We start from the raw sequence: 23,378 nt of genomic DNA on the forward strand, positions 1-23,378 counted from the left end.
TTACAACAAGATGTCTCCCAGGCTTCCATAATCTGAGGCCAGAATGGCAAATAGACCCAGGAAGTCAACTCTATCTATAACTTCTCACCTGTTTCAATTCTTATGATTAAAAGTTCATTAGTTCAGGGAAAAAAAAAAAAAAAAAAAAAAATCAGTGTCACCTATTGCTACAAAAAGAAAGAAATAAAGAAAAAATTAACTAGCTACATAGGAGAAATTAAGTGTGGACACAATAAGATTTTCACCATTAAAATTACTACAAGACAATAAAGGAAATTGTGTCAATCTAGCTTTTACACTTTTGCTTTGAATTTGTCATTCAGAAACACTAATCACTAAAGCAAACTGTAGAATATTAAGAAACTACATACATTTTATGACCTGTGGGTAGAAAAAAATATTTCTTTCTTCGGTGTTAATTACTGGCTTAGTCTGGCCATCTGGCAGGAGACCAACATATATTCCTTGATTTCGCACTGATTCTAGACTTACAGATCCAGTTTCCAAATTCTTCTCAATTTTAAAGTGACAATATTCATCACCTGTGCCCTAGGAAATTGAAAACAGAAACATTAATTTAACAATTTAATTGATGGTGCTAGGCAAGTTGGACGTTTCTTAAGACTTTGATATGATTAACTTCTAATAACATTTCAGATTAACTTTAGGTTCTTCACTGCGTCCTACATTATTGAACACACACACACATATATGTATATATATGTTGGCCTTTCTTATTCCCTTGTGAACAGAAACATCAATCACAGAGTTTGCGTAGTGAAAGATCACATGTGAAAACATTCTGATCTCTGTTAGGTAAAGTCTGGGAGTTCAAAGGAGTGTCTCACTTAATGAGCTTACATCTAAATCATTCATTAGTGGGTTTTATCATCGATTTATTTTGACTCAACACCACTTAAAAGCCCTGAACATGTTTGTGCTCTGCCACATTCAAAACTATCAGTTTATATCAGCAAACAGACATAGGATTAGTAAACATTGAGCCTAATGCGCAAATATGCTTCATTCTCTTTTTTTGCTCTCAGATGTAAATCTGTCCTATTTAAACTCCTAGCAGGTGGGGAATATTGTAAATCCAAAATTCAGAATATTTCAACCATCTTCCAAACCTAGTTTTATTACTAAATATCCTGGTGAGGTGTTCCAAGAATAAATTCTATGTGGTTGCCTGATGAAGAAAACAGATTCTTCCTTTCAGACAAAACAGAAAAATTTGTAAAAGGTAGGATACCAACAACATTTCAGCGTCTTCCAAGCTCACAGTAGTATAACTGTGGTTGTTTAATAAATATCACATTAATGCAGCAGAATCAGCTATCTGACAACAAATAAATTTTAACTACATCCACATTTTCTGTTGTTCAAAAATATAATCAGATCTTTACAATCAAGTTCCAGATAGACATGCAGTTTCTCTTGCTGTATTTTCTATCTAACTTTCCTGGGATAAATGAAGGAAAAGATAAAAAAAAAAATAAATAAATAAAATAAAAGCTTATATATATATATATATTATATATATAACGTTTTATCCCACTTTTATCCAAGCAAGTAAAACAATATTCTCTGCTATCATGGACAAATTGCTCAAACTACCTGCAAAAAGAAATACAAACAAGATCTGCTTACTGTTCCATTACACTGGTCATCTTTAATCTTCAGATACATTCTGGGTTTTCTCACACTTTCAAACATGCAGACTCCAGAGCCAATTTTATGCCCCTTCCAGTAGGAGTCCTGCCCCTGTCCAGATAGACATGCAGTTTCTCTTGCTGTATTTTCTATCTAACTTTCCTGGGATAAATGAAGGAAAAGATAAAAAATAAATAAATAAATAAATAAAATAAAAGCTTATATATATATAAACGTTATATATATAACGTTTTATCCCACTTTTATCCAAGCAAGTAAAACAATATTCTCTGCTATCATGGACAAATTGCTCAAACTACCTGCAAAAAGAAATACAAACAAGATCTGCTTACTGTTCCATTACACTGGTCATCTTTAATCTTCAGATACATTCTTGGGTTTCTCACACTTTCAAACATGCAGACTCCAGAGCCAATTTTATGCACCTTCCAGTAGGAGTCCTGCCCCTGCTGACCTGCTCCGCTGCAACTCCCATCAGGTAGACAGGACAGAGCCTGGCAGAGACTTGTGTTGAGCAGAATGATGGCACCATGGTGAAATACACCCTTCAAATCAGAGACAAGAAGCCCTTTGTGAATAGCACACTTTTCTCCTTATTAAACTTTGACATTGGTATTAGTCAGACTGATTTATTTTAAGCATGTATTAATGGGTATATAAATATAAATGAGTAAGTCCCAAGTAATTCAAACATGCCCCTGGCCTTTGAATATTTGTTGCTTTCTGTGCAGACACTAACCTGGGCAGTGGAAATGCTTTCCTGCTTTGCAGCTTCCCTGCTTTTAATTGCTGAGCAGCGCAGCCCACCCTCCAGAGCACAAGGAGGGTGGCAAGTTAAGGAACTTGTTCTATTTTCAAATGAAGTCATTTCCCATGCGGCTCTCCTGTATAAACCCACCTTCCTACGTTTCGAAGGTTTACTAAAGAGTTGAGAGATGCAGCTTTCCGGCCTGACAGCTCAGACCAGCTGCGGGACAGGCACCATCTCGTCTCACTGAGGGAAAACTTCCCAAATACCGCCTACCTGTTCAGCTGTGGTTGAGCTCCACCTGGTGGGAGAGGATCACTCTTCTAGCTCTCAGTCCTCTCACATTTGATGAGCTACAATCTCTTTTATGCAGCAAATTTTAGAAGATTATTCTTAATTTCCCTCTGCCCATCTTTACCTTGACATGCACAACAAATTCTTTGGTAAGTCCAGCATATCCTGTTGTTTCATCAGCGACTTTGCCTTGAAGATTGAAGGTAACAACGTGACCTGGACTCCTGGCTGACTCAAGAATGGCACAGCCATTTGGTTGAGGATGAACACGGAGTTCACAGCAAGTCTTTTCTTTTCTCTAACAAAGCCAAAGTAGGAATAATAAACTATATTAACTACTAGATACAGCAAAATCCAGAACAGAGTAACATGGCACAGTTTCTGTATTGTTCAGTCTAGTATGAAAATCTCTTTATATTTTTCAGATTTGCAGTCCTGATACAAAAGTCCTAAAGTTTCAAAGCACAGAAAGAGTTCATCTTCACATGACACAGACGTGAGGACAACATGAAAGATACCTGATGCCTCAGTCAGAGAGAGAGTTAGTCTCACCCTACAAACATAGCAAAGAAAATTGGAATATAAAATTGATGAAGAAAACAGGTGAACTACAGCAACTGTCTTCCACCAGCCTTCCTTCATTTGCCTCAGTGTTTCCTTTCATCTACTTACATTATTCCCACAGAAAACACTTACTGAGTCATAAGTTCTACATGAAAGAGTACAGCAACCCACTATCCATGCTTGTCTGTTCAGGTTTGCAAACTGTGTGATCCCATTGTATAGAAGACACAATACACAAAATACATATTCAAATATTGTGTCATATTTTTGACATATTTTCATATTTAAATAAGACTAGGATTTTAATAAACTTAAAATGCTAATAATTAGCCCAATAATTTCAAAAAACTTCTGACTCGCATGATCTAACATTTTCAGCATATCTAAGATTTCAAAGAATCAAGATTTCTAGGCAACCTTTTCATTGCCTCTGAAGAAGAAACTTCATACTCAAAAAAACATCTATTACATTTGATGTTTTTATAAAACTAAAAGAAAAATCATATGGAATTTAGAACTGGTGGTGAAACAAGTGAGCAGGTATGTTCTCAAAGTGAAACTATGTATCATAAGGTCAATTGCTATTTCTGTCCTGCCATTTTGTTTTACATTTAGCCATCTTCATTACAAGGGCCCCAAAAAGTTTTAAATCACAACATTTTTCACATTTTTCATGTTCCCTGGAAAAGGGAACATCTTGTGCAACAGCAAATAAGAAAAATCAAGTTCCATGTTTTCTACAGGTTGCTCAAACTCACAAAGAACGTTGGTAGCATAACAGAAAAGAGAAAGTTCAAATTTAGGCACCCAGTTAATAACCTCTCTGTAGTAAGATGTGCTGCAATACAACAGACTGCAAGGGGCTCTCTGTGTCAGAATTACACTAATGAACATGAAGGCTAGGAATCCTGCAAGGACGAGGCCTAACAGTTTGCCTGGCAGCCTAGTGCTGTCCCTATTGAGAAATCCACCTCTACTGTGACTACTCTGTTCCCACTAATGCCACTGTGCATCATGTAAAAGAGGAATAGAACTAGTTTTGACTATGAAATTATTCACTGAATAAATAAGAACTCAGAAAACTGAAAGAGAAACAGCTTATTCCTTCATCAGTAAGAGAGTTTCATCAGAACAAATTTATTTCTACAACTCTGTTTGCCTACTGCAAAGTGCTGAGGAAGAAAGACAGTAGTAATACTTTGAAGATGGGATGAAACAAATCAAAATGGATCAAAACAGATCTGGAAAATTTCAGCTGGCTTATAACAGGCGTGTTACTTAGAAAAAGACACAAAGGAAAAATGGGAATTTAAAATCAATCCTTAGACTCATACTTATCCAAACAGAGGAAATTGAACTATAAAATGATATAATAGTTTTTGTTGGAAGACATGTCTAAAAGTCATGTAGTTCAGCCTCGTACGAGGCTCACAGCCTCGTACAACCTGACCTTCAATATTTCCAAGGATGGGACATCTACGATCTTTCTGAGCAACCTATGCCAGTATTTCATCACCCTCATCACTAAAATTTCTTCCTTAGCCCTAATCTAAATCTACCCTCTTTTAGTTTAAAACTATTACTCCTTGTCCTATCACAACAGGACCTGCCAAAAAGTTTGTCCCCATTTTTCTTATTGGCCCCTTGTAATTGTTTGAAAGGCTGCAACAACATGTCCCAGGAGCCTTCCCTTCTCCAAGCTGAACAACCCCAACCCTCTAATCATTTTTGTGACCTTCCTCTGGGCGTGTTCCTGTTGTTGTGTCTTTCCTGTGCTGAGGACTCCAGAGCTGGACACAGTAATTCAGGTGAGGTCTCACCAAAGCAGAGCTGTGGAGCATCATCACGTCTCTTAACCTGCTGGTCATGCTTTTTTTGATGCAGCCCAGGATACAGGTGGCTTCCTGGGCTGCAAGCACACCTTTCTGGTCTAATGCCCCAAGTCCTTCTCTGGAGGGCTTCTCTCAATCCCTTCAACTCCCAGCCTGTACTGATATTGGGGTTTGCCTGGACCCAGGTGCAGGACCTTGAATTTAGCCTTTTTGAACTTCATGAGGTTCATGGGGGCCCACTTCTCCAGTTTGTCTATGTTCCTCCACATGGCATCCCAGCCCTCGAGCATGCCTACAAGGTATGAGAGCATTCCAGGTACCTTGTCAACACTTGGCAAGCCAATACAAATTACAGTTTGGAATGGCCTGGTATTCCTGCATCAAATTATTTAGCCTATTAAAAAAAATCTTACTGAAGAGTAAAAACTAAACAGAGAAAACAGACAAAGTCCTACATCTAAATTTACCTACTCATTGGTGATTTCCTGGGTACAGTTGCACAGTTCTTAGTGGAAGCACAATTATTAGAAAGATTAAAAAGTATTATTTTTATTTAGACAATGACATGTAGTTATGAAGCAGAAATCAGTAACTGCATTTCCTACCTTTCCAATTACTTGGCCATTGACAAGAGCAAGAGCAAGACGTGGCATCTGATGACTGCTGAATATACATATATTTCTTCCTTTGACACTTACATGAAAAAGACCTAAGAGTTACATGAAAAAAAAATAAAATGTTAGAAGTATATGAATTTATTAATTTGCATTTAATTGCAATTGATGATTTATCATTTTCAAGGGAAAAGAATTAATGAAGTGTTTAACTCAGCAGTTTGACCTCTGATCAATTAATCCCCACATTCCTTCAGGAAAGGGCATCTAGAGACTACTGCCTGCTTCACTGCCTTGAGAAGAAAAACCCTGAGAGCTAACGATAAGGAACAAATTTCTTTTGATCAGTGTACATGTTTAAAAAAAAAAAAAAAAAGGATAAAAAGGATCTGAGGACTCCAGTGTAATTAATAGGGCTATAACAATGAATTTACATGTTAAATAACAGATCATGTAGGGAATATAAAGCTCTCAGGTAAGAAAAGATAATTCATTTTCTCTGTATCCCTATTAGAATTTGTAAAGCAAATTTTGCAGCATAGCTCATGGCTCCTAACGTTTTTAATCCAACCAATTTTCCAAACAATTACCTCTTTCAGCTATACAATACTGATGACAGCTAAAGTAGCGCCATTTTTATTGTTTCCAGCAGCAACAGCTGATTTTTTTAAACAACTGCTCTACCTATACATTATGTTGCCCATCTGTAAGGTGCAGCTCTCTCTGGAGGACTCCTGTGGTGCCCACCATGGCTGGAGGCCAGCAGCAGAGCCCTTAAATGAAAATTAAGCAACAGTTCCCCAGTCAGCATTTGTGGACTTCAGTGGCACTCAACTGCTCTTGATATTTTGGAACTTACTGCAGTAAAAGAAAAAATCTTAAAGAAGTTAAGGGTGAAATAAATTGTTGTGAAGGCAGAAGAGTTGTGTGAAAGGTGTGTGCATTCATGTGGTACTTGTGTTCATTTTGTACTCTGAACTATAAAAAAAGAATACATTGTTATTCCTGTGTCAATCTGATATCAGGGCAACTTCATCATACTGTTCAGAAAAATTAAGCTCTTTTTGCTTACCAGTTTAACTCTAAGTATTATTAAATCCTTGGGAGGTTGCAGATCACATTACTCATTTTTCTGACTTCCAATCTAAATTAATCAACAGCCAGTTGATACCAATTTTATTTTGATCTTTCTAATACATTTAGTTATACTTAGCATCCTTAACTACTGACATTTAGTAGTTGTGCATCAGATGTGGTACTTGCACAATTACAGACATTACTCATTTAAAATGGTGGAAATAATACTCATTAATTTTATATCCAACATGTAAAAATGTGGCCAAAGGGTACAGAATGCAGTAAAAATATAATGTGTTTATGCTAGAAAAATACCATTAGAAATGCACTAATTTGTAGACAGGAAAGTGAATCTAGATGGAAATCTGGAAACAGTCTGCAGTATGAACTTGAATTCTAGATATTGGAAGATTATCAACTCTGCATCACCTAAATGATCTGCCTGAAGTAAATCAGACACAATTCATCAATCGAAGACACAGCATTAAAAAGCAGCAAAGATGTGTTTACTGCATCAGTGCAAACTGGAGACCAAAATCCTACAAGCAGCTAGTTTGGTCTTTCACCAAGTAATTCAGTTTGTGATCCTAAATAGATCTCCCTGGAGGAAGGATACTAATATGTGCAAGTGCCTTCAGTCATTTAAAACACTTGCAAATCTTAAAGCTGTAGACAGGAGATTTGAGATAATCAGTGGCTGAGTAACCAAATACTTTGAACTCAAGGACTAAAACTGCAAACTAATGAGTTTTAGTAACAGATAGTAACACCTCCTTTCAATGTCTGTAATGTTACTGATCTCCCTTATTACACATTTGAGTTTTCTGTTGCAGCTTTTCTAAGGTGCCTTTATAGGGTATGCTGAGGAGTGTAGATTGCAGTGCTCTCTATATACTCTTTGGTGTGTCCTGAATTATTCTGTTCTATCACTTCAAGAAAGAAGCCTGTAAGGTCTCTGGGAAAATGTCAGAAAGGCTGAGCAGCTCTGTCACTACAAAGATACCAAAAATGTGTTCCTAATATGATATGTATTATAGCTAAGTGCTAGTAACACAGTAGGATAGAAGTTTAAGTTCCTCCAGAGGAGGCCATTAAAATCAATGACAAGGTGAGAACAAAACAAATGTTATGTATATAATTTCATATGTGTGTGTGTGTATATATGTTCCTTATTAATGAACTATGCCTGGAAAATTGAACTTGTTAGCTTAAATGGATCTAGTTACAAAGGGCTGTAGCTGTCCTTGCCATGGCACTTCCATCAGAACATTAAACTGCAGATGACAAGAAGCTTCTATTTGGCAAGAAAAAGTCAGTGACAAGATACCCTATCAGGGGTTTTTTTGTGCTTTAATGTGTAAAGCAAGCACATATTGTCTAGTTCTTATAGTCATTAATACATGTAAATATTTTAAATAAGGAAAATGTTTATTATCTACTCCTATTCCTTACAGGAATCACTACATGAGATCACAGTGAACTACTAAGTCCTCCTTTCTCATATTTTTTATGCATATATCCAGATGAAAAATACTTTACCATATTTGTTTTTCTTGTCACCAAGAGCATCAACTCTGCAATCTGGACTGAGGCAAATGAAACCACGGGTGAGCCTGTTGTAAAACTGCAGTGTATTGCCTTCCTGAAATTTCCACTTTTCAGCAGCCCACTAGGTTTGTAAACAACATGCAAAAAAGACTTGTGACAAGATGATACACAGAAATTTTAAATAAATGAAAACAACTCATTTTATTTTGCTCAAAGCATAATTTGAATGGTTTAAATAAAATTTTTAAATTATGTTCTTACAGTTTCCCCTCTCTTGAGTTCCAGCTCCTGCCCTGTACCAATAAAAAGCATACAATTAATTTAGAGGGCATTCTCATTCCATTTGACAGAGTGGCAGTGAGGCTGGGTTCTCCTCCCCACCAATTTTCACTTACTTCCTGGAAATGTGCTGGCATCTGTCACAGTCAGTTCTCTAGCAATATTGCCATCATCCTGCCCCTTGTCCAGCCACCTGAAAAGCATAACCTATTTCAGTAACTATAACCTTGACTGGCAAGTCCCACAGTACTGTATACACGTCACTTGCATACTGATACTCTCTGTTCTATTTATTAGAGTCTCGAGGCTGGCAAACAGCAGTACTAACATCCAGCTTCAGTGAAAAGAGATTGACTTTGGCAAAAATGTTTTTGTTTGTTTCTTCTTGATGAAATTTAAAAAAAAAAAAAAAGGTTTCCTGAACTGCAGTACAAGGCCCTAAGCCAATTATTTCAAATCACAGAACCCATCTTGATACTAGATCAATATCAGAAGGTGCAGCGTTATGGTTTCTCTTCCTGTCTGCAAGAAGGACACAGCAGGATGCAAATTCTTTCATGCCCTGCAAACCCCTTTACAAGGAGGCAAATCTAGCACATGCAATTGTACCGTATCTGCACTTACACTACTACAATGCCATTGTACTGCTTCACATCTACTTACATACTGTAAGTCTAACTCTGTTTGAATCAGAAGGATTCACACACTCCGAAAGGAAGATCAGCAGGCACAGCGTCGGGCTCTAACAATAACTAGCACACACCCTGTATTTTTCTGCCTGAAATGGATTTAAGCTAAATTATGTATGAAGCTAGTATTATAGATCTCTTCATAGCAGTTCATCTCATGTAGAATTCAGAATCAAAATTAGGTCAGGCAAAGATGAGGTGCTGCATCTGATAGGCAGAAAGCCCTTACTCACACATAAATCAGTTTCAGTGCGCACATCGCTCACTCCAAGCTGTCTCAGGCAGTTATTTATTCACTCAGAGAAGTAAGAGGAAGAAATAGAATTGAGGTGCCACTGGCAAGCTGCAGCTAGGCTCATACGTGACTGGACTTTTCTATTCCTAATATTTGCAATGATCTTTATCAATTATAATTTTCCATAAGGTGTTAAGAATTAATCAGGCATAGATAAAAATAGAAACGAGATGTGGAACAGAAGATTCAGAGCAGCAGCATCTGCAGGGGAAAAGGCAGGGAAGTTAGGATTGGTTCAAATCACATTGCAGCTCAGTGACAGACTGCAAGGCAAATAAGAAAAGAAATGTGGTCAGGTAGCTGTGTTTGTGATAGCCATTTCACAAGATCTTTAAGTCTGATCATGAGTTCATTGAATCCCAAGTTAATGTCCATGCTAACTTCAGTAAAGTAGGGTCAGTCTGCTAGAGAGACAGCAACCCACTCTTCTGAAAAGCCCTACATCACATGACATGGAAGAACAGATGGACTTGCTGATGTCAGATCTGAGGTGTTCTATCAATAAAAGCACATCTTGAATAGTTCACAAGGTGCAAGAATGGAAAGTTTCTGGGCAGAACTTTCTTATTGCTTTTTCATTAGCTCAACTGCATCAGAGGTACAGGGCAAGTACAACTCAGAGAGCTGTTTTAAAATTAATCAGACCATTTCAGCTCACTTTTTAAGAAACACGAATTTCCCTTGACAGGACATTCCAGAAGAAAAACTTCAAGTAATTACAAATTGATTAGGAATTTAACCAAAATGAAACACTACTAACCTGTGACAAAGAAAGGTATAATCCAAATCTGTTACAGGATCCTTGATTACAACTTTATCCAGAAACCAGCCATTTCCTTGGAATAAATTAAAACAAAACAAAATAAAACAAGTTAGTTCATGAGAGGCAGATTTAATGAAGTCTGACTCCCTGTGGCTTTCCCTCCTCTACTGGAACTACTGCAGAATCTGCAGCTCCGCTAGCAAGTTGCTAGACTCACAGCTGCCCTGATGGCTGGAGAGAAGACTGTACCTTCTCTAGGTTCTGTCAAGCTTGTATAAGGGTCTGCAAGCTGCTAGGTCACTTCCTGGCTGTCATGGCCCTCAGAGCTGCACATGTGCCTAGCATTTAAATTTGTCATTGTACGAGACTTATCTGTTTTACCAATAAGAATATCAACAAGACTAGATGGCAGTTTATCATGGCTCAAAATATGTTGCTATGTTTTACAGTATTTAGGCTCAAGAGTTTGAAAACAGGTCTTGTGACTACAAGTAATTCGTGTTTCACCATTAAGATAGTGTAGCCAAAATCTCCAACTGCATCTTTACAGTGCAGCTGACAGTGCTAAAATCCTAAAATTGTAATAGCCCATTTTATCTATAACATCGACTGCACAAAATAGATTCATTGTTTTATCATGCAGACATTCCACCTTTTCACAGTTTTTCCATAGGGATTAGTAAAAAAATGACAGGAGAGAAGCAGATGGTCTCCTTAACATAATAATTGAGAGTACAGTGAAATTGAATGCAAAATATTTGAAATTTCTGAAGATAGAATAAGTTAACTCTGTCCTTTGAGCTGTTTCCTTAGAAGCCCTTGTCTTTCATTTCTAGAATGTTTTCATACATTCAGTTTTATAAACACATACTGTATTTCAAAGAAAAAGTTAATAACTTTGAAAGCAGTATTCAGTGACTATACAGAGATGTTTCTGACCTGATCCAAGACCATTGTGTCCTATAACGATCTTGTACAACTGTCCGAGGTGCACAGCTTCAACAGCAAAGATGTCAGTCTGTAATCAATTAACAAAATTTCAATAAAATCTGAAAAGGAGAACATTCTTCAGCCATGGAATCCCAAAGAACCATAAAACCCTATAGAAATGTCAAGATCATCCTTTGAAATATCAGCTAATGATAAGGTGAGAACAAACAAAGAAGTATAGGTTTCCTGAAATCAAAGAGGTAAGTCAGCCTGATCACTTTGCTAGTGAGAGTAATTCCATTGAAATTAAAGGAATCTGAGTCAGAAAAAGAAACCTGCTGAAAGCTTAATTGGCTAAAAATTACAAATTCCAGCATATTTCAATATTAGAAATGCAGATATAAAATGTAAAGTTTTGTTTTCCCTTCACTTATTAAATCAAATTTAATGAAGAATCAGAAAAAAAAAAGTACACAAAAGCTTACCTATTATGTAAGTGAAAACTCTGTATTCCAAAAGCACTGGCATATCTTTAGAAACTATTTTTGTCTTAATTAAGGAATTTTGGGGGAATATTGGAATGCAGTAATTATCTTATTTGTAATTGCACCTTGCCCAGGATAACCACCCACCTGAGAGAGAAAAGCCAGCCAAACATATCTGAAAATGTCCTGTCTTTCACTTACTTGTCCTTTTAAAAATTTCTTGGATTTCTGTGACCTGAGCAGTCTTGATCCTGTATCACCTCTTTGTCCGTAGACAGAAATATAGACATCAGCCTCAGTCCCAGCATTCCAGAGTTCTCCTGTTGTCACATGCACTTCATAAATGGTCACTGACAATAAAAGATGACAGCCATTCATATCACAAACCCTATTACAGTTACAATAATGTCTAGCTGTTAATTTGCCTGTGGAGTCCAAATACATCTGATGTCAAGGACGGTTAGAGTATAAAACCCTATAAATCTTCTCCAATATTAAGAAAAATAATATACAAACTTGCCTTGGGAATACATTTATGGGTTTTATCCCAGATTATGTCTATAGGGAATGCAAAGAGAATAGAACTTTAAATGCACGATAGCATGTCTTTGTCCTACAGCATTGTTTGAAATAATCATAAAGCTAAAAAATAAATACCATAACTCCAAGATTAGCCTAACCATAATGATGACATCAAAACAATAGCAAGTAGCAGAAGGCATTAACATTTTGAATGCACTGGTTAACCAAAGAAGCAAATATCTAGCACCATAGTTTTAGTCTTTTAGGATGTCAGAACTTAGAAAGCTGCATTATTTCATTATTTTACTGATTTATGCAATAGAATACTAGAGACTTCCTCTCTTACATTCCGTACGGAAATTCTTCAAAGGCTATAAATCTGGGAGGAAAAACCTAGGACATAAATTCAATAAACTGGTCATTTAATAGAAATGGATAATGTAAATAAAATTTAATTTGAGTCAAAATCTAATGAAACTGGAACAAAGACAATAAAATATGTATCATATGTATAATGTACCATTAAAATGTGTATCATAAAAATATGCATTAATAGAAAACTGTTGTCATTAAAGTGCAGATATAACATAACATTCAAAAATAAGATAAAAACATGCAATTTTAATCTTCAGGAGAAACATCGGGAAGGCAAAGTTTACACCAACATACAGTAGCAATGTTTTGTTAGACCAAGTAAGGTACATAGACAATGAAAGTGGGAGATAAAACATCATTTTCTGGCACACGAGTTCTTCATCCATATATAGGTGTCCTTGTGATTCTCTCTCTTGCGAGAACAGACTTTCTGGACCTTTGGGTACAGAACAACATCAGCATAACATTGACAACAGTTAGTTATCAGTTTCTTTTTCAACTATGCTGTGAAGCTTGACTGCAGTCCTCTGAAGGAGGTTGCTCCTATGTCTCACTCTTCTCATGGACAAACACCTTCTTAAAATAACTAGTGAAAATGTATTAATGATTAGTCCATATCTTCAATTGTGGTAAGTGGCCATTCAAGTGTTTACCAGTTTCCCCTTGATGCTTTTTTTTATTATTATCTCGTATTTGTTTACATGGCATTTGTGTGCAGGTTATCATACAAGCGATACCTGAAGAATTTGGTTTGGATAATGGTAACAATCTAGCTAAAACTGTAAGCTCTCTGCACATGCTCTTTTAACGTGCCCACAAAGAACTCTAGTACTAGTTTGCTTCTGGCATCAAATCTCCTCATTTTGAGATCATAGAATCATAGAATAATTCTGGTTGGAAAAGGCCTTTAAGACCATCGAGTCTAACCATAACCTAATTCTACCAACCATTAACATAAGTCTACCAAGTCCACTGTTAAACCATGTCCCCCCATCTACACAACTTTTAAACACATCCAGGGATGGTGACTCCACTACTTCCCTAGGCAGCCTGGTCCAGTGCTTGACAACCCGTTCTGTGAAGAAATTTTTTCAAATACCTAGCCTAAACCTCCCCTGGTACAACTTGAGGCCATTTATTCTTGTCCTATTGCTTGTTACTTCTGACAGATGATGACTGAGTACCTCTAAACTCCACTGAAGTATTGTACCATAGAAACATGGTACCATAGAAACATTCTATAAATAAATCAGGCATAGAGGATTAAAATAGTTAACTTAAAAATTCAAGTAATTTTCAAAGTTTTTTACACTTCGCTACCTCTCATAAGTCTAAGGATCATCCCAGCTTTATAATAAGTATTTGTGAGTATTTATAATTCCTAGAGCTTTTATCTTAGGAAGTTGTGATTCTCTTTATGGAATGAAGCTGCACCACAGAAAGTTTAAGTTGGACATTAGGAAAATGTTCTGCACTGAGAAGGTTCGCAGTCACTGGAATAGGCTCCCAAAGAAGTGGCCACAGCACCAAGCCTGTGAGAGTTCAAGAACCATCTGGACAGTGCTCTTAGTCATATGTTTTCATTTTAGGTAATCCTGAAAGGAGCAGAGAGTTGGCCTTGGTGATCCTTTTGAGTCCCTTCCGATTTGAGATAGTCTATGAATGACTCTTTCCTTCAGATATTCCATGGGAAAGTGTGCACAACAAATCTTAAGAGAAGAAGCTGTATTTTTTACATCTATTTTTCTCTATAAGTGTAGAGCATCACATTTGTAAACATGTCATTCTGAAATTAGGAAGTGTAAGGATTGAGATTATTTACAATTTATTTCTTTCCCTTATGCTTATGAATGATGAGAGACAAAAAAAGGAGGTAAGATGAGTATCTTTTTTTCAGATCAGATATTATTTTCAGACAAAAGCATATCACATTTAAGGAACAGAAGCTTTTGACAGTCTTCAGTTGGCAGCACAGTCACATACTATTTTTTTTTCCCAGAGTACACCTGTTTATAATTCTCAAAATAGTTTTCATTTAAGAACTGTTAATTAATACTGTATTTTACCCACATCATTTACCATGTCACCACCTGGTCTATTTACTTCCCCAAATGTTTCTTTACGATACCCACACAAACAGGTACCCCATAAATAGTTCATGGCAGATGCAGAGAATTCATTTTGCCAGACCAACAATCCTATGTCTAAGACCACAAAAATCCTCTCTATTCCTACAATTCTCCTTCATTACCAATCTCCTTTCCAGGTTTTACAAGAAGAAAAGCACAAGTCCACCAGTCACCAAACAATGTGTAACTCTGATTTATCCCCAGCAAGTATTTCATCATCATATAATTAAAGATTGCATCATAAAACATGAGCAGGAGAAAAAAGTAGGATGGTTGTGGATAAAAAGTCAAATGAATGGTTCTCAGTCTCCCAGCATTAAACCCACAGTCTCTATGTAACACTTCTTAAGAGTTTAATTCAGACATTATTCCTTTGAATAAAAAAAAGGCTGTTAAATTAGAAAGTGTTTCAACCTCTTTTTATTCAGAATTTGGTTTTAAAGTGCCTCTCATCATCTCTCTTGCAGATTGAATCCAGACCTCTTCACTATTCTGTTATCAAACTACATTCTCTAAAGTTAAAAACTATGTTCTCTCTTCACTGCCTCATGTAGAAACATACTGCTGGCAAAAAGACCCAGAGCCTGGCTGTCAATTACTAAGTTGGAGATGAAACTGCCTTCTCCAAAGCCTTCAGCATGATCTCTCTCACACTGAGACTGGCAGAAGTTCTTTTCTTCCTCTCTTGTGTGAGAGAGAAATTGTTAACTACAAAATGCAGATTGAGGGGACAATGTAAGTTTGCTGTTGTACTATACGATACACCAAGATCACTTGATAATAAAAACCTTAATTGTATCTTTATCTCAGAAACAGCCTACTCAGAAAGAACCTGAAAATAAGAAGGTGGGTAAGGTTGGTGTCCTAGAACATTAAGCAAGAAAACATTTGCGGAAGAACAGATAGTGCAAGTAGGAGATTGGGGCATATTCAATGTAACATGTTAAAAATCATTAAGTAACACTTATCTAAAGGGGAGGAGGGGTGGTGGTATCTGGTCTGTCTCTGACCAGAGAGACCAAAGCTATGAGGGAGCAGGCTGACTGCCTCTAAGGCTTTTCATGTCCTCAAGGGTATGAAGATCATAACTACTCAGGATCAAATATCATTGTGGTTAGTGCTGGCCAGCTTCTCTTTACACCATTCTATGAGCCATTTACAGCTGCTCACTGCATCACTGGAGGAAATCTCTCCTGCTATTCTTTTTCTCTTAAATCCATATTAATGGGGCACAAACCTGTTTTTCTGCTCTCAGCTTCAGGCTCTTAATCTCAGTACTTAGTCATCACACATAGGCATAAATCCAGCTCCAGGCCACCTAGCTTTTTATTACAAGAGTGACTGTCCCATGATAAGCTCCCCCACATCCATGGGACACTTTCTAGACTTCTGTCCCTCAGCTTAATTTATATCCCCTTCTTCTAGCCTGCACCCACAACAGCTGTTACCATTTAAATGCCTGTTGCCATTTCAGTTTTACAAGGTCAACAAAACGAACCATAAGCATGTCACCAAGCATTGCTGTAGTATTAAACATTCTGAAAAGGGGGTTCTGTAGCTTTTAGAGACTTTTGAATTGAAGTTTCTGTCATCCCATTAATCTTGTCCTCTGATGTTGATATGATTTTGGGGAGAAGGGAGAGAAGGAAATCTGTCCCAGGTGGATCTTACTCTAGTGAAAGCTCCAGCACAGGTGTGGTGTTACAACTTTTCCCATTGTACCATCACACCCTACATGGTGGGAATCTGCCCCAGTATTCTTGCTCCCTCGCCCACATTTCTCCTAGGATACACTGATCTTGCTATGCCTTTGTACTTTCCTTAGCCAGAAAACAATTTGGAGAGAAGGGAAGAGCAAGCACAGACTTTCAATTCCTTTTCCATTGCCGAAGCAGAGATCCCATATAGCAACAACATCCAGCACGGGTGACAGGGGCTAGCATGGTAGAGCAGGACATTAAAACAGTATAACAGCAGCAACACCCAATAATTTTTGTATTCTTTGGCATGATTCACCTTTAGGATTACAATACACACTTTATGTGAGTAATGGAGCTTTTAACGCTTCCAGCCTTCCAAGATATTGCTGAAGTTTTGTGACACATCCAGAAATTATAAGTATTCTGGAAGCCTGCCTCAGACATTTACAAGAAAAAAACCTAAAACAGCAGCTACTATAGTCATACTGGAAATATAAATCAGTTATTGAAAATAAAGTTGTCATCTGACTCATGTATGTTGGTTTCATGGTAGTTACACTTATGTGATGTGTCTTTACTATTGCTTCTATTTTAAAGCAAACACAAATGCTGAAAATCTTACCAAAGAAGAAGTCTTTTTGAAGAACCTGTGAAATTCAAAGCATTCCAAACTCTCCCATCTCCTTTCCAGTGATTCCTAACCTTTTAGTGCAGTATGCCCAGTAACCATAGGAAAACAACAGAGAAAAAGTGTTGTAGCAGCCAAAAAAAAAGAGAGAACCTGATGAAAAAAGACAAACTCACCTCTACTGGCATTTGTGCCTTGACATAGGTAATGTGTTACTGTGCTTACCTGGAAGAATAGGCTGACCCTGCTTTATAACAGGAAGCTCCATAGATATTTCCCCACCAGCCTGGTCCCAGGTCAGCCATCGATGTGCAGGGAAATCAAACTGCTCCCCTGAGAAAAGGTCCAGCAACTGCACCTAAACAGCACCAATAATTGCAATTTTAGTTGCTGATCTCAGTCCAGATAGAACAGAACACAAAATGTGTGGGATGCTGTTGGCACAATCACAAAACTATGGGTTTGGGTCATGTCTACTCCTTGGATACAGCTGCCTCGAATCTCAATTTTCACTCAATCAAATTAGAAAGTGCAGGGCAGAAAAACTCAAGTGCAGCCAAAAACCAGATTTTATCAGCTCAGGCACAATCCCACTAAATATAGCCAGGTTGTTCCAGGTGCCATGTGGGCTGGCACTAGGTGGCATGGCTTACCAAATAGACATTCTTAATGGGAAGCTTCGTAATTCTTATGGATCTTTTCCCTTAATTTATTTCCTTATCAGAACAGGAATTAAAGGAACAGGTTTTGATTCTTGAACACTACTTGTGACAAAAATAACCTGTGAAAGTGCTAGCCCCAGCACCAGTCTGCCACACACAATTTTCTTTCATGACCAACTTAAAAGCGTAGAATTATAGGATCATAGAATGGTTTGGGTTGGAAGGGACCTTAAAGATCATCTAGTTCCAAACCCACTGCATGGGCAGGACACCTCCCACCAGACCAGGCTGCTGAGAGCCTGGCCTTGAACACTTCCAGGGAGGGGTCATCCACCAATTCCCTGGGGAACCTGTTCTAGTGTCTCACCAGTTTCACAGTGAAGAATTTCTCTCCGATGTCCTGAACTCTTCCAGTTTAAAGACATTACCTCTTGTCCTATCACTACAAGCCTTTGTAAAAAGCCCCTCCCCAGCTTTCCTGAAGGCTCTTTCAGGTTCTGGAAGGCTACTATAAGGTCTCCCTGGAGCCTTCTCTTCTTCAGGCTGAATAGCCCCAACTCACTCAGCTGGTCTTCATAGGAGAGGTGTTCCAGCCCTCTTACCATCTTCATGGCCTTCCTCTGGACTTGCTTCAACAGCTCCAGGTCCTTCCTGTGTTGAGGGACCCAGAACTGGACCAAGTACTCCAGGTGGGGTCTCATGAGAGCAGAGTAGAGGGGGCAAAACACCTCCCTTGACCTGCAGGCCACACTGCTTTTGATGCTGCCCAGGATACAGCTGGTTTCTGAACTGTAAATGCACATTCTCAGCCCAAATTTGCAAAGAGCGAATGACCTAACCCTGGCTGATGAATCAGTCCCTAAAACACTGTGCGTGATTGACTGAGATTTGGTAAGAAGAAAATTGAATTTCATAAGCCAGGAACCAACAGAACACACTGAAGTATTAAATCCTTCTTTTAAAATTTGACTTTTTATTTTAATTAATAATGAAATAGAAGTGAGAAAGAGGACAACAGCTTCTCATTTTTTCTTTGTTTTTTGTGGGGTTTTTTGGTCAGACTTCTTCAGTCTCTCAATTAGTCTGGATAAAAGGAGGCTGAGGGGAGACTTTATTGTTACAACTACAACAAGGAGGCTGTAGTGAGGTGGGGGTTGGTCTCTTCTCCCTAGTAACAAATGATAGAACAAAAGAAAATGGCCTCAAGTTGTCCCAGGAAAGGTTTAGATTGAATATTAGGAAAAAATTCATCACTGAAAGGGATGTCAGGCAATCAACCAGGTTGTCCTGGGAAGTGTTGGAATCATCATCTCTGGAGGTATTTAAAAGATGTGTAGACATGGTGCTTAGAGACAGGCTTTAGTGGTGGACTTGGCTAGGTTAACATTTGCACTTGGTGATCTAAAGGTATTTGCCAATCAAAACGATTCTATAGTTCTATTATCCTAATTTAAATTCAAACCAGGCAGTGCAGCCACTATTCCGAGGATGGTGTTCAACAAATCCACAAACCTCCATTTGTAAATCAGATGTTATGATAACCAAGATTCTAATACCAAAATTAGGCATACAAATTAATCTTTTCTCTAAGAGAAAACCCACTGTTCTCTTCTAGCTTCTCAACTCAGATACACTTCAGAAATAGCTGACAATCTGTCATTCTGTGTCACAGGCAGGACAAAGCTATGAAGTATTTTCTACCCTTTCACTGCTTACACACACACAGAATCCTAGGGGTTGGAAGGAACCTCAAAAGATCATCTAGTCCATGACTCATGAGAAGAAAATCAGCAAAAACAAGAGAAAAAAGTATGTTAACTTATATTCTGACCTCAGCATTCCCCCAAAACCCAGCACAGCTGGAAAACAAACACCTAGGCTTTGTAACCAGGCAATCCTCAGATGAATTGAAAGAAATACAGTATCTATAATTCTAGCATGAAATGTCTTAGACAGAGTGATACTATCAGTGATAAATTATTTCAATGTGGACATGCATTGGCTAGAGATATGAACTCACAGAATCTTGCCTAAAATTCAGTTAACACTGTCCAGACCTTAATCTTCTTTTTGAGTCTCAGTCCGAGATGAAAACAACTAGTTAAAGCATCAATACCTAAGGAGCTTGAAAATTAATCAGTGAACATTTAGCTTCAGAGGGCGTTTTGTATTAGATAGATCTAGATTTACCCTGAAGAGTGATTTTAACAAGTTTACCAGCAGCTGCTATAGCCCTTCATAAACTGCAGTCACTTAACTGTAGAATAAGAAACTCTAGCACAAAGAGGAAATTGTTTCAGGCATGCAGAGCATTTCATTGGCACACAAAATACATCACCGATATTAAGGATAAAAGCCAGGTCCTTTCATTCCCAGTCCAGAGACCTGTATACTATGCTTCATGACTAGACCTTGAAAAAAAAACAACCTACCTGATTTTCTTTGTTTTATTATCTGTGCTTTACTTGCATCAAGATATTTTTTTTAAATAAAGTGGGAAAAGAACCTGTTATTGCTTTTTTCTCTTCAGAGGTACAGAACTAGAAACATTTGCAAGGTAGCTCTGCAGCTGTGCTAACAGCTCAACACCAGCCACAGATTTGAGGAGGACTTGGCTAGACTGAGTTCATAACTGAGTTTCAGCAAACTCCATAGACTCCGTAACATACAAAGACTGCAGAACACTCAGACTACAGTAGCCATTCCTTCTTGCTGCCCAGCCACACGTTTTTGAAGAAACATAGTACAGCTCCCACTAAACTGCAGACAGCCAAGATCATTGTAAGCTGCCTTTAATTCCACACAAAAACACTCTGTCATAGATAATCTCCTACATGAAGCTGCAAGCATTTGATAAGGCTAATATACTTATCCCAGGGATTCTTTTCTGACTCATATTTTGACTCCACTGTTATTGTGACGTCAATTCTTTCTCACTGCTGTTACCTCTTCGCAGTGCCAGGCAGGAGACATTCCTGTATTTGTATGTCCTACGCGGATTTTGTAGAGATGTCCCACGTTTCTAGTATTAACCTGTAAAAACAACCACAACTGATGGAACACAGAACATCTGTTCAAAAGAAAAAGACATGTAACAGAAATTCATATAACTGTCAAGTGAAGTTTTTGTTTACAGGAATTAAGTATGCTGTTACTTAAACAAGTGTTTTCGAAATATTTGACTCATTAGAAGCTTGTCTCCTTTAAAGGACAACCCTCAAAAAAACTGTTGGCCTGCCAACCTCGTTTATCTGGCTCCAGGATGCTGCTGTAGCTGCTTTGTTCCCCACCGAATATTTGCGTCAGTGAGAGATGAATACAAAGTGTACATATCACTAAAAAGCAAAAGTATCTTTACTCTGAAATTTGTTTCAGTTTAGCATCTATACCTACTACAAAATTATTTCTGCCTCTCAAGCACTTCCCACATACCTCTGAGTTCCTCCCTACTTCTCCAGGAGGATCTCCTTTATAATTTTAGAAAAGATTGTGTTCAGCTTTGGTGTTTCTTGTTTTTTACAAATCATTTCAAATAAACCAACTTAGAAACCTGCATTTGAAAGATTAGCTCTCAGGCAGGCTGGATGAGTGTGTCCAGTATAGATAACAAGGTGCTGAGAGAATAGCTTTGTGTGAAGGTTATTCAAACAACTAGTTATGAATTCAAGTGTAGAAATAGAAAATTTGTCTTCAAGGAACTGGAAACACACTATGAGTGTCTTCCCTTCTTGTTCTATCATTTCTTATTATTACGTAGGCTGGATTTTCTGCCCTTCTGTGGTTTTCCGTAGAACTAATTTTTGTGTTTTCATTTGCAGTGTAGACATAGGTGTGACCTGAGTTCTCTATTTCATGAACTTCCCTGCACTCAGTGTTACGAACAATAAAGACACAGAGCAGCGAGGACAGACCAGAGTCAACTGAGTTCTAGCATAGAGCACAAGCAGAGAGGTTTTACTCTTTCTCTGCATTTCAGAGTAGACATTCCTCAATTGTATGCAGTGCTATGGATTCTCATTACTGGGACCCAAAGTAGCAGCTGCCTCCATATTTTGCATTTGCTAGTCATTGGAGGTGAAATTAATTGCAGTAATGGGAGCAGGAAACAGAGCAAACAACACCTATTGTGAAGAGGGTATTTTTACTTGTCAGGTACCTGGTTACTTATTTTATCTACTCTTTTCAATCTTGTATCTTGTTTTATATATATATATATATATATATGTACACATTTATATATAACATATGGAGAATGGCATACTATCAGAGGTGCTGGATTCCTTGGAGAAATTCCATCAGGCTGAAAAGGGCTAAGAACTACATTTCCCACATGCTAAGCAGCACCAAGGCTATTGTGAAAAAAGTGAGCACTTCATCAATGCTGCCATTAAATATCTTTTCTCAGAAGAGGACGTGCTATGCTGGGTACTAACAATGGAAGCACCTGTTTGTGATATGGTCCTATAGCTGGCACCTGCTAGGGACACCCAGTGACAATCCTACATACACACTCAAGCTATCCAGCTTTTGACAAGAGACCTGTTCTGGCTCACTTAAATCACCATGCCTGTGACTGATGGGGGAGAAATGTTCTTGTGTAACTGGGAGCAGAAAGAGCTCCGGATAGACAGACTCAATTAAAGGTATAAAAACTGCCATTATTTAAATAAAGCAGCAGGTATTTAACAAAGTTAGAAATCATAGAATCACAGAATGCCAGGTTGGAAGAGACCTCAAGGGTCATCTGGTCCAACCGTTCTAGGTACTACTGTAGTTTATGTGAGATGGCTCAACATCCTGTCAAGCTGAGACTTAAAACTGCCTAATGTGAGGGAATCTACCACTTCCCTTGGGAGAGTACTCCAATGTTTGATTGTCCTTGTGGTGAAAAATTTACCTCTAATGTCCAATCAGAATTTCCCCAGGAGCAACTTGTGCCCATTACCCCTGGTCTTTTCCATGTGACTCCTTGTAAATAGGGAGTGTCCATCTTCTTGGTAGTCACCCTTTAAGTACTGGAACATAGTAATAAGGTCTCTCTGAAGCCTTCTCTTCTCAAGGCTGAAGAAACCCTGTTTTCTCACCTTCTCTTCATATGGCAGGTCTTCCAGTCCTTTGATCATCCTTGTGGCCCTTCTCTGGATCCTCTCCACACACTAAAACTTCACTTCCTCCTTTCCTTTTTAACAATGTATGCCCCTTTCAAATGTTAAAACTAAACAGTTATCTCTTGTCCTATATTTCTTGGCATTTTCTTGGGCATTATATAAATTAACCAGTAGTTCTTCTTAAAGAAACAAGAAATATGTTGGATCCAATCAGCTTTGGATAGGTGAGTGGGAAAGGAAACTAGATCTAGTTCTACATTTAAGTCCTGTCACTTATTTCTGTACTTGTGTACCACACAAAAAACTGTCTTTTAATCACATAGATTTTGAAATGTCATACAATCTAGCAGGATGCAAGAGGGTAACACAATGAATATGTATTACTTACTGTGAAAATGTCTTCATTGCCTCTCTGAAATAATTTGCCCTCCTCTCCATCAAGAAAAATAGGCTCTGAACTGC

The 23,378-nt window shown here is 37.9% G+C and overlaps 1 protein-coding gene across 1 annotated transcript in view; it reads right to left on the minus strand.

Moving 5' to 3' along the window:
• LOC104396969 (lipoxygenase homology domain-containing protein 1-like) overlaps nucleotides 1–22,931 on the minus strand; it is a 156,807-nt gene extending 133,876 nt beyond the window's left edge. The window contains exons 1-11 of the mRNA XM_010006882.1: nucleotides 22,893–22,931; nucleotides 20,755–20,841; nucleotides 17,372–17,504; nucleotides 11,994–12,142; nucleotides 11,317–11,395; nucleotides 10,375–10,450; nucleotides 8,747–8,823; nucleotides 8,613–8,644; nucleotides 2,841–3,014; nucleotides 2,007–2,219; nucleotides 372–549 (exon numbers count right to left, since the gene is read on the minus strand). Of these exons, the coding sequence (XP_010005184.1) occupies nucleotides 372–549; nucleotides 2,007–2,219; nucleotides 2,841–3,014; nucleotides 8,613–8,644; nucleotides 8,747–8,823; nucleotides 10,375–10,450; nucleotides 11,317–11,395; nucleotides 11,994–12,142; nucleotides 17,372–17,504; nucleotides 20,755–20,841; nucleotides 22,893–22,931 (1,237 nt within the window). The remainder of the gene's footprint in view (nucleotides 1–371; nucleotides 550–2,006; nucleotides 2,220–2,840; nucleotides 3,015–8,612; nucleotides 8,645–8,746; nucleotides 8,824–10,374; nucleotides 10,451–11,316; nucleotides 11,396–11,993; nucleotides 12,143–17,371; nucleotides 17,505–20,754; nucleotides 20,842–22,892) is intronic.
• Nucleotides 22,932–23,378: the final 447 nt, after the last annotated feature.

Source organism: Chaetura pelagica, unplaced genomic scaffold (genome assembly GCF_000747805.2).
Source record: "Chaetura pelagica isolate M959 unplaced genomic scaffold, ChaPel_1.0 scaffold109, whole genome shotgun sequence".
In the NCBI taxonomy this organism is placed as follows: domain Eukaryota; kingdom Metazoa; phylum Chordata; class Aves; order Apodiformes; family Apodidae; genus Chaetura; species Chaetura pelagica.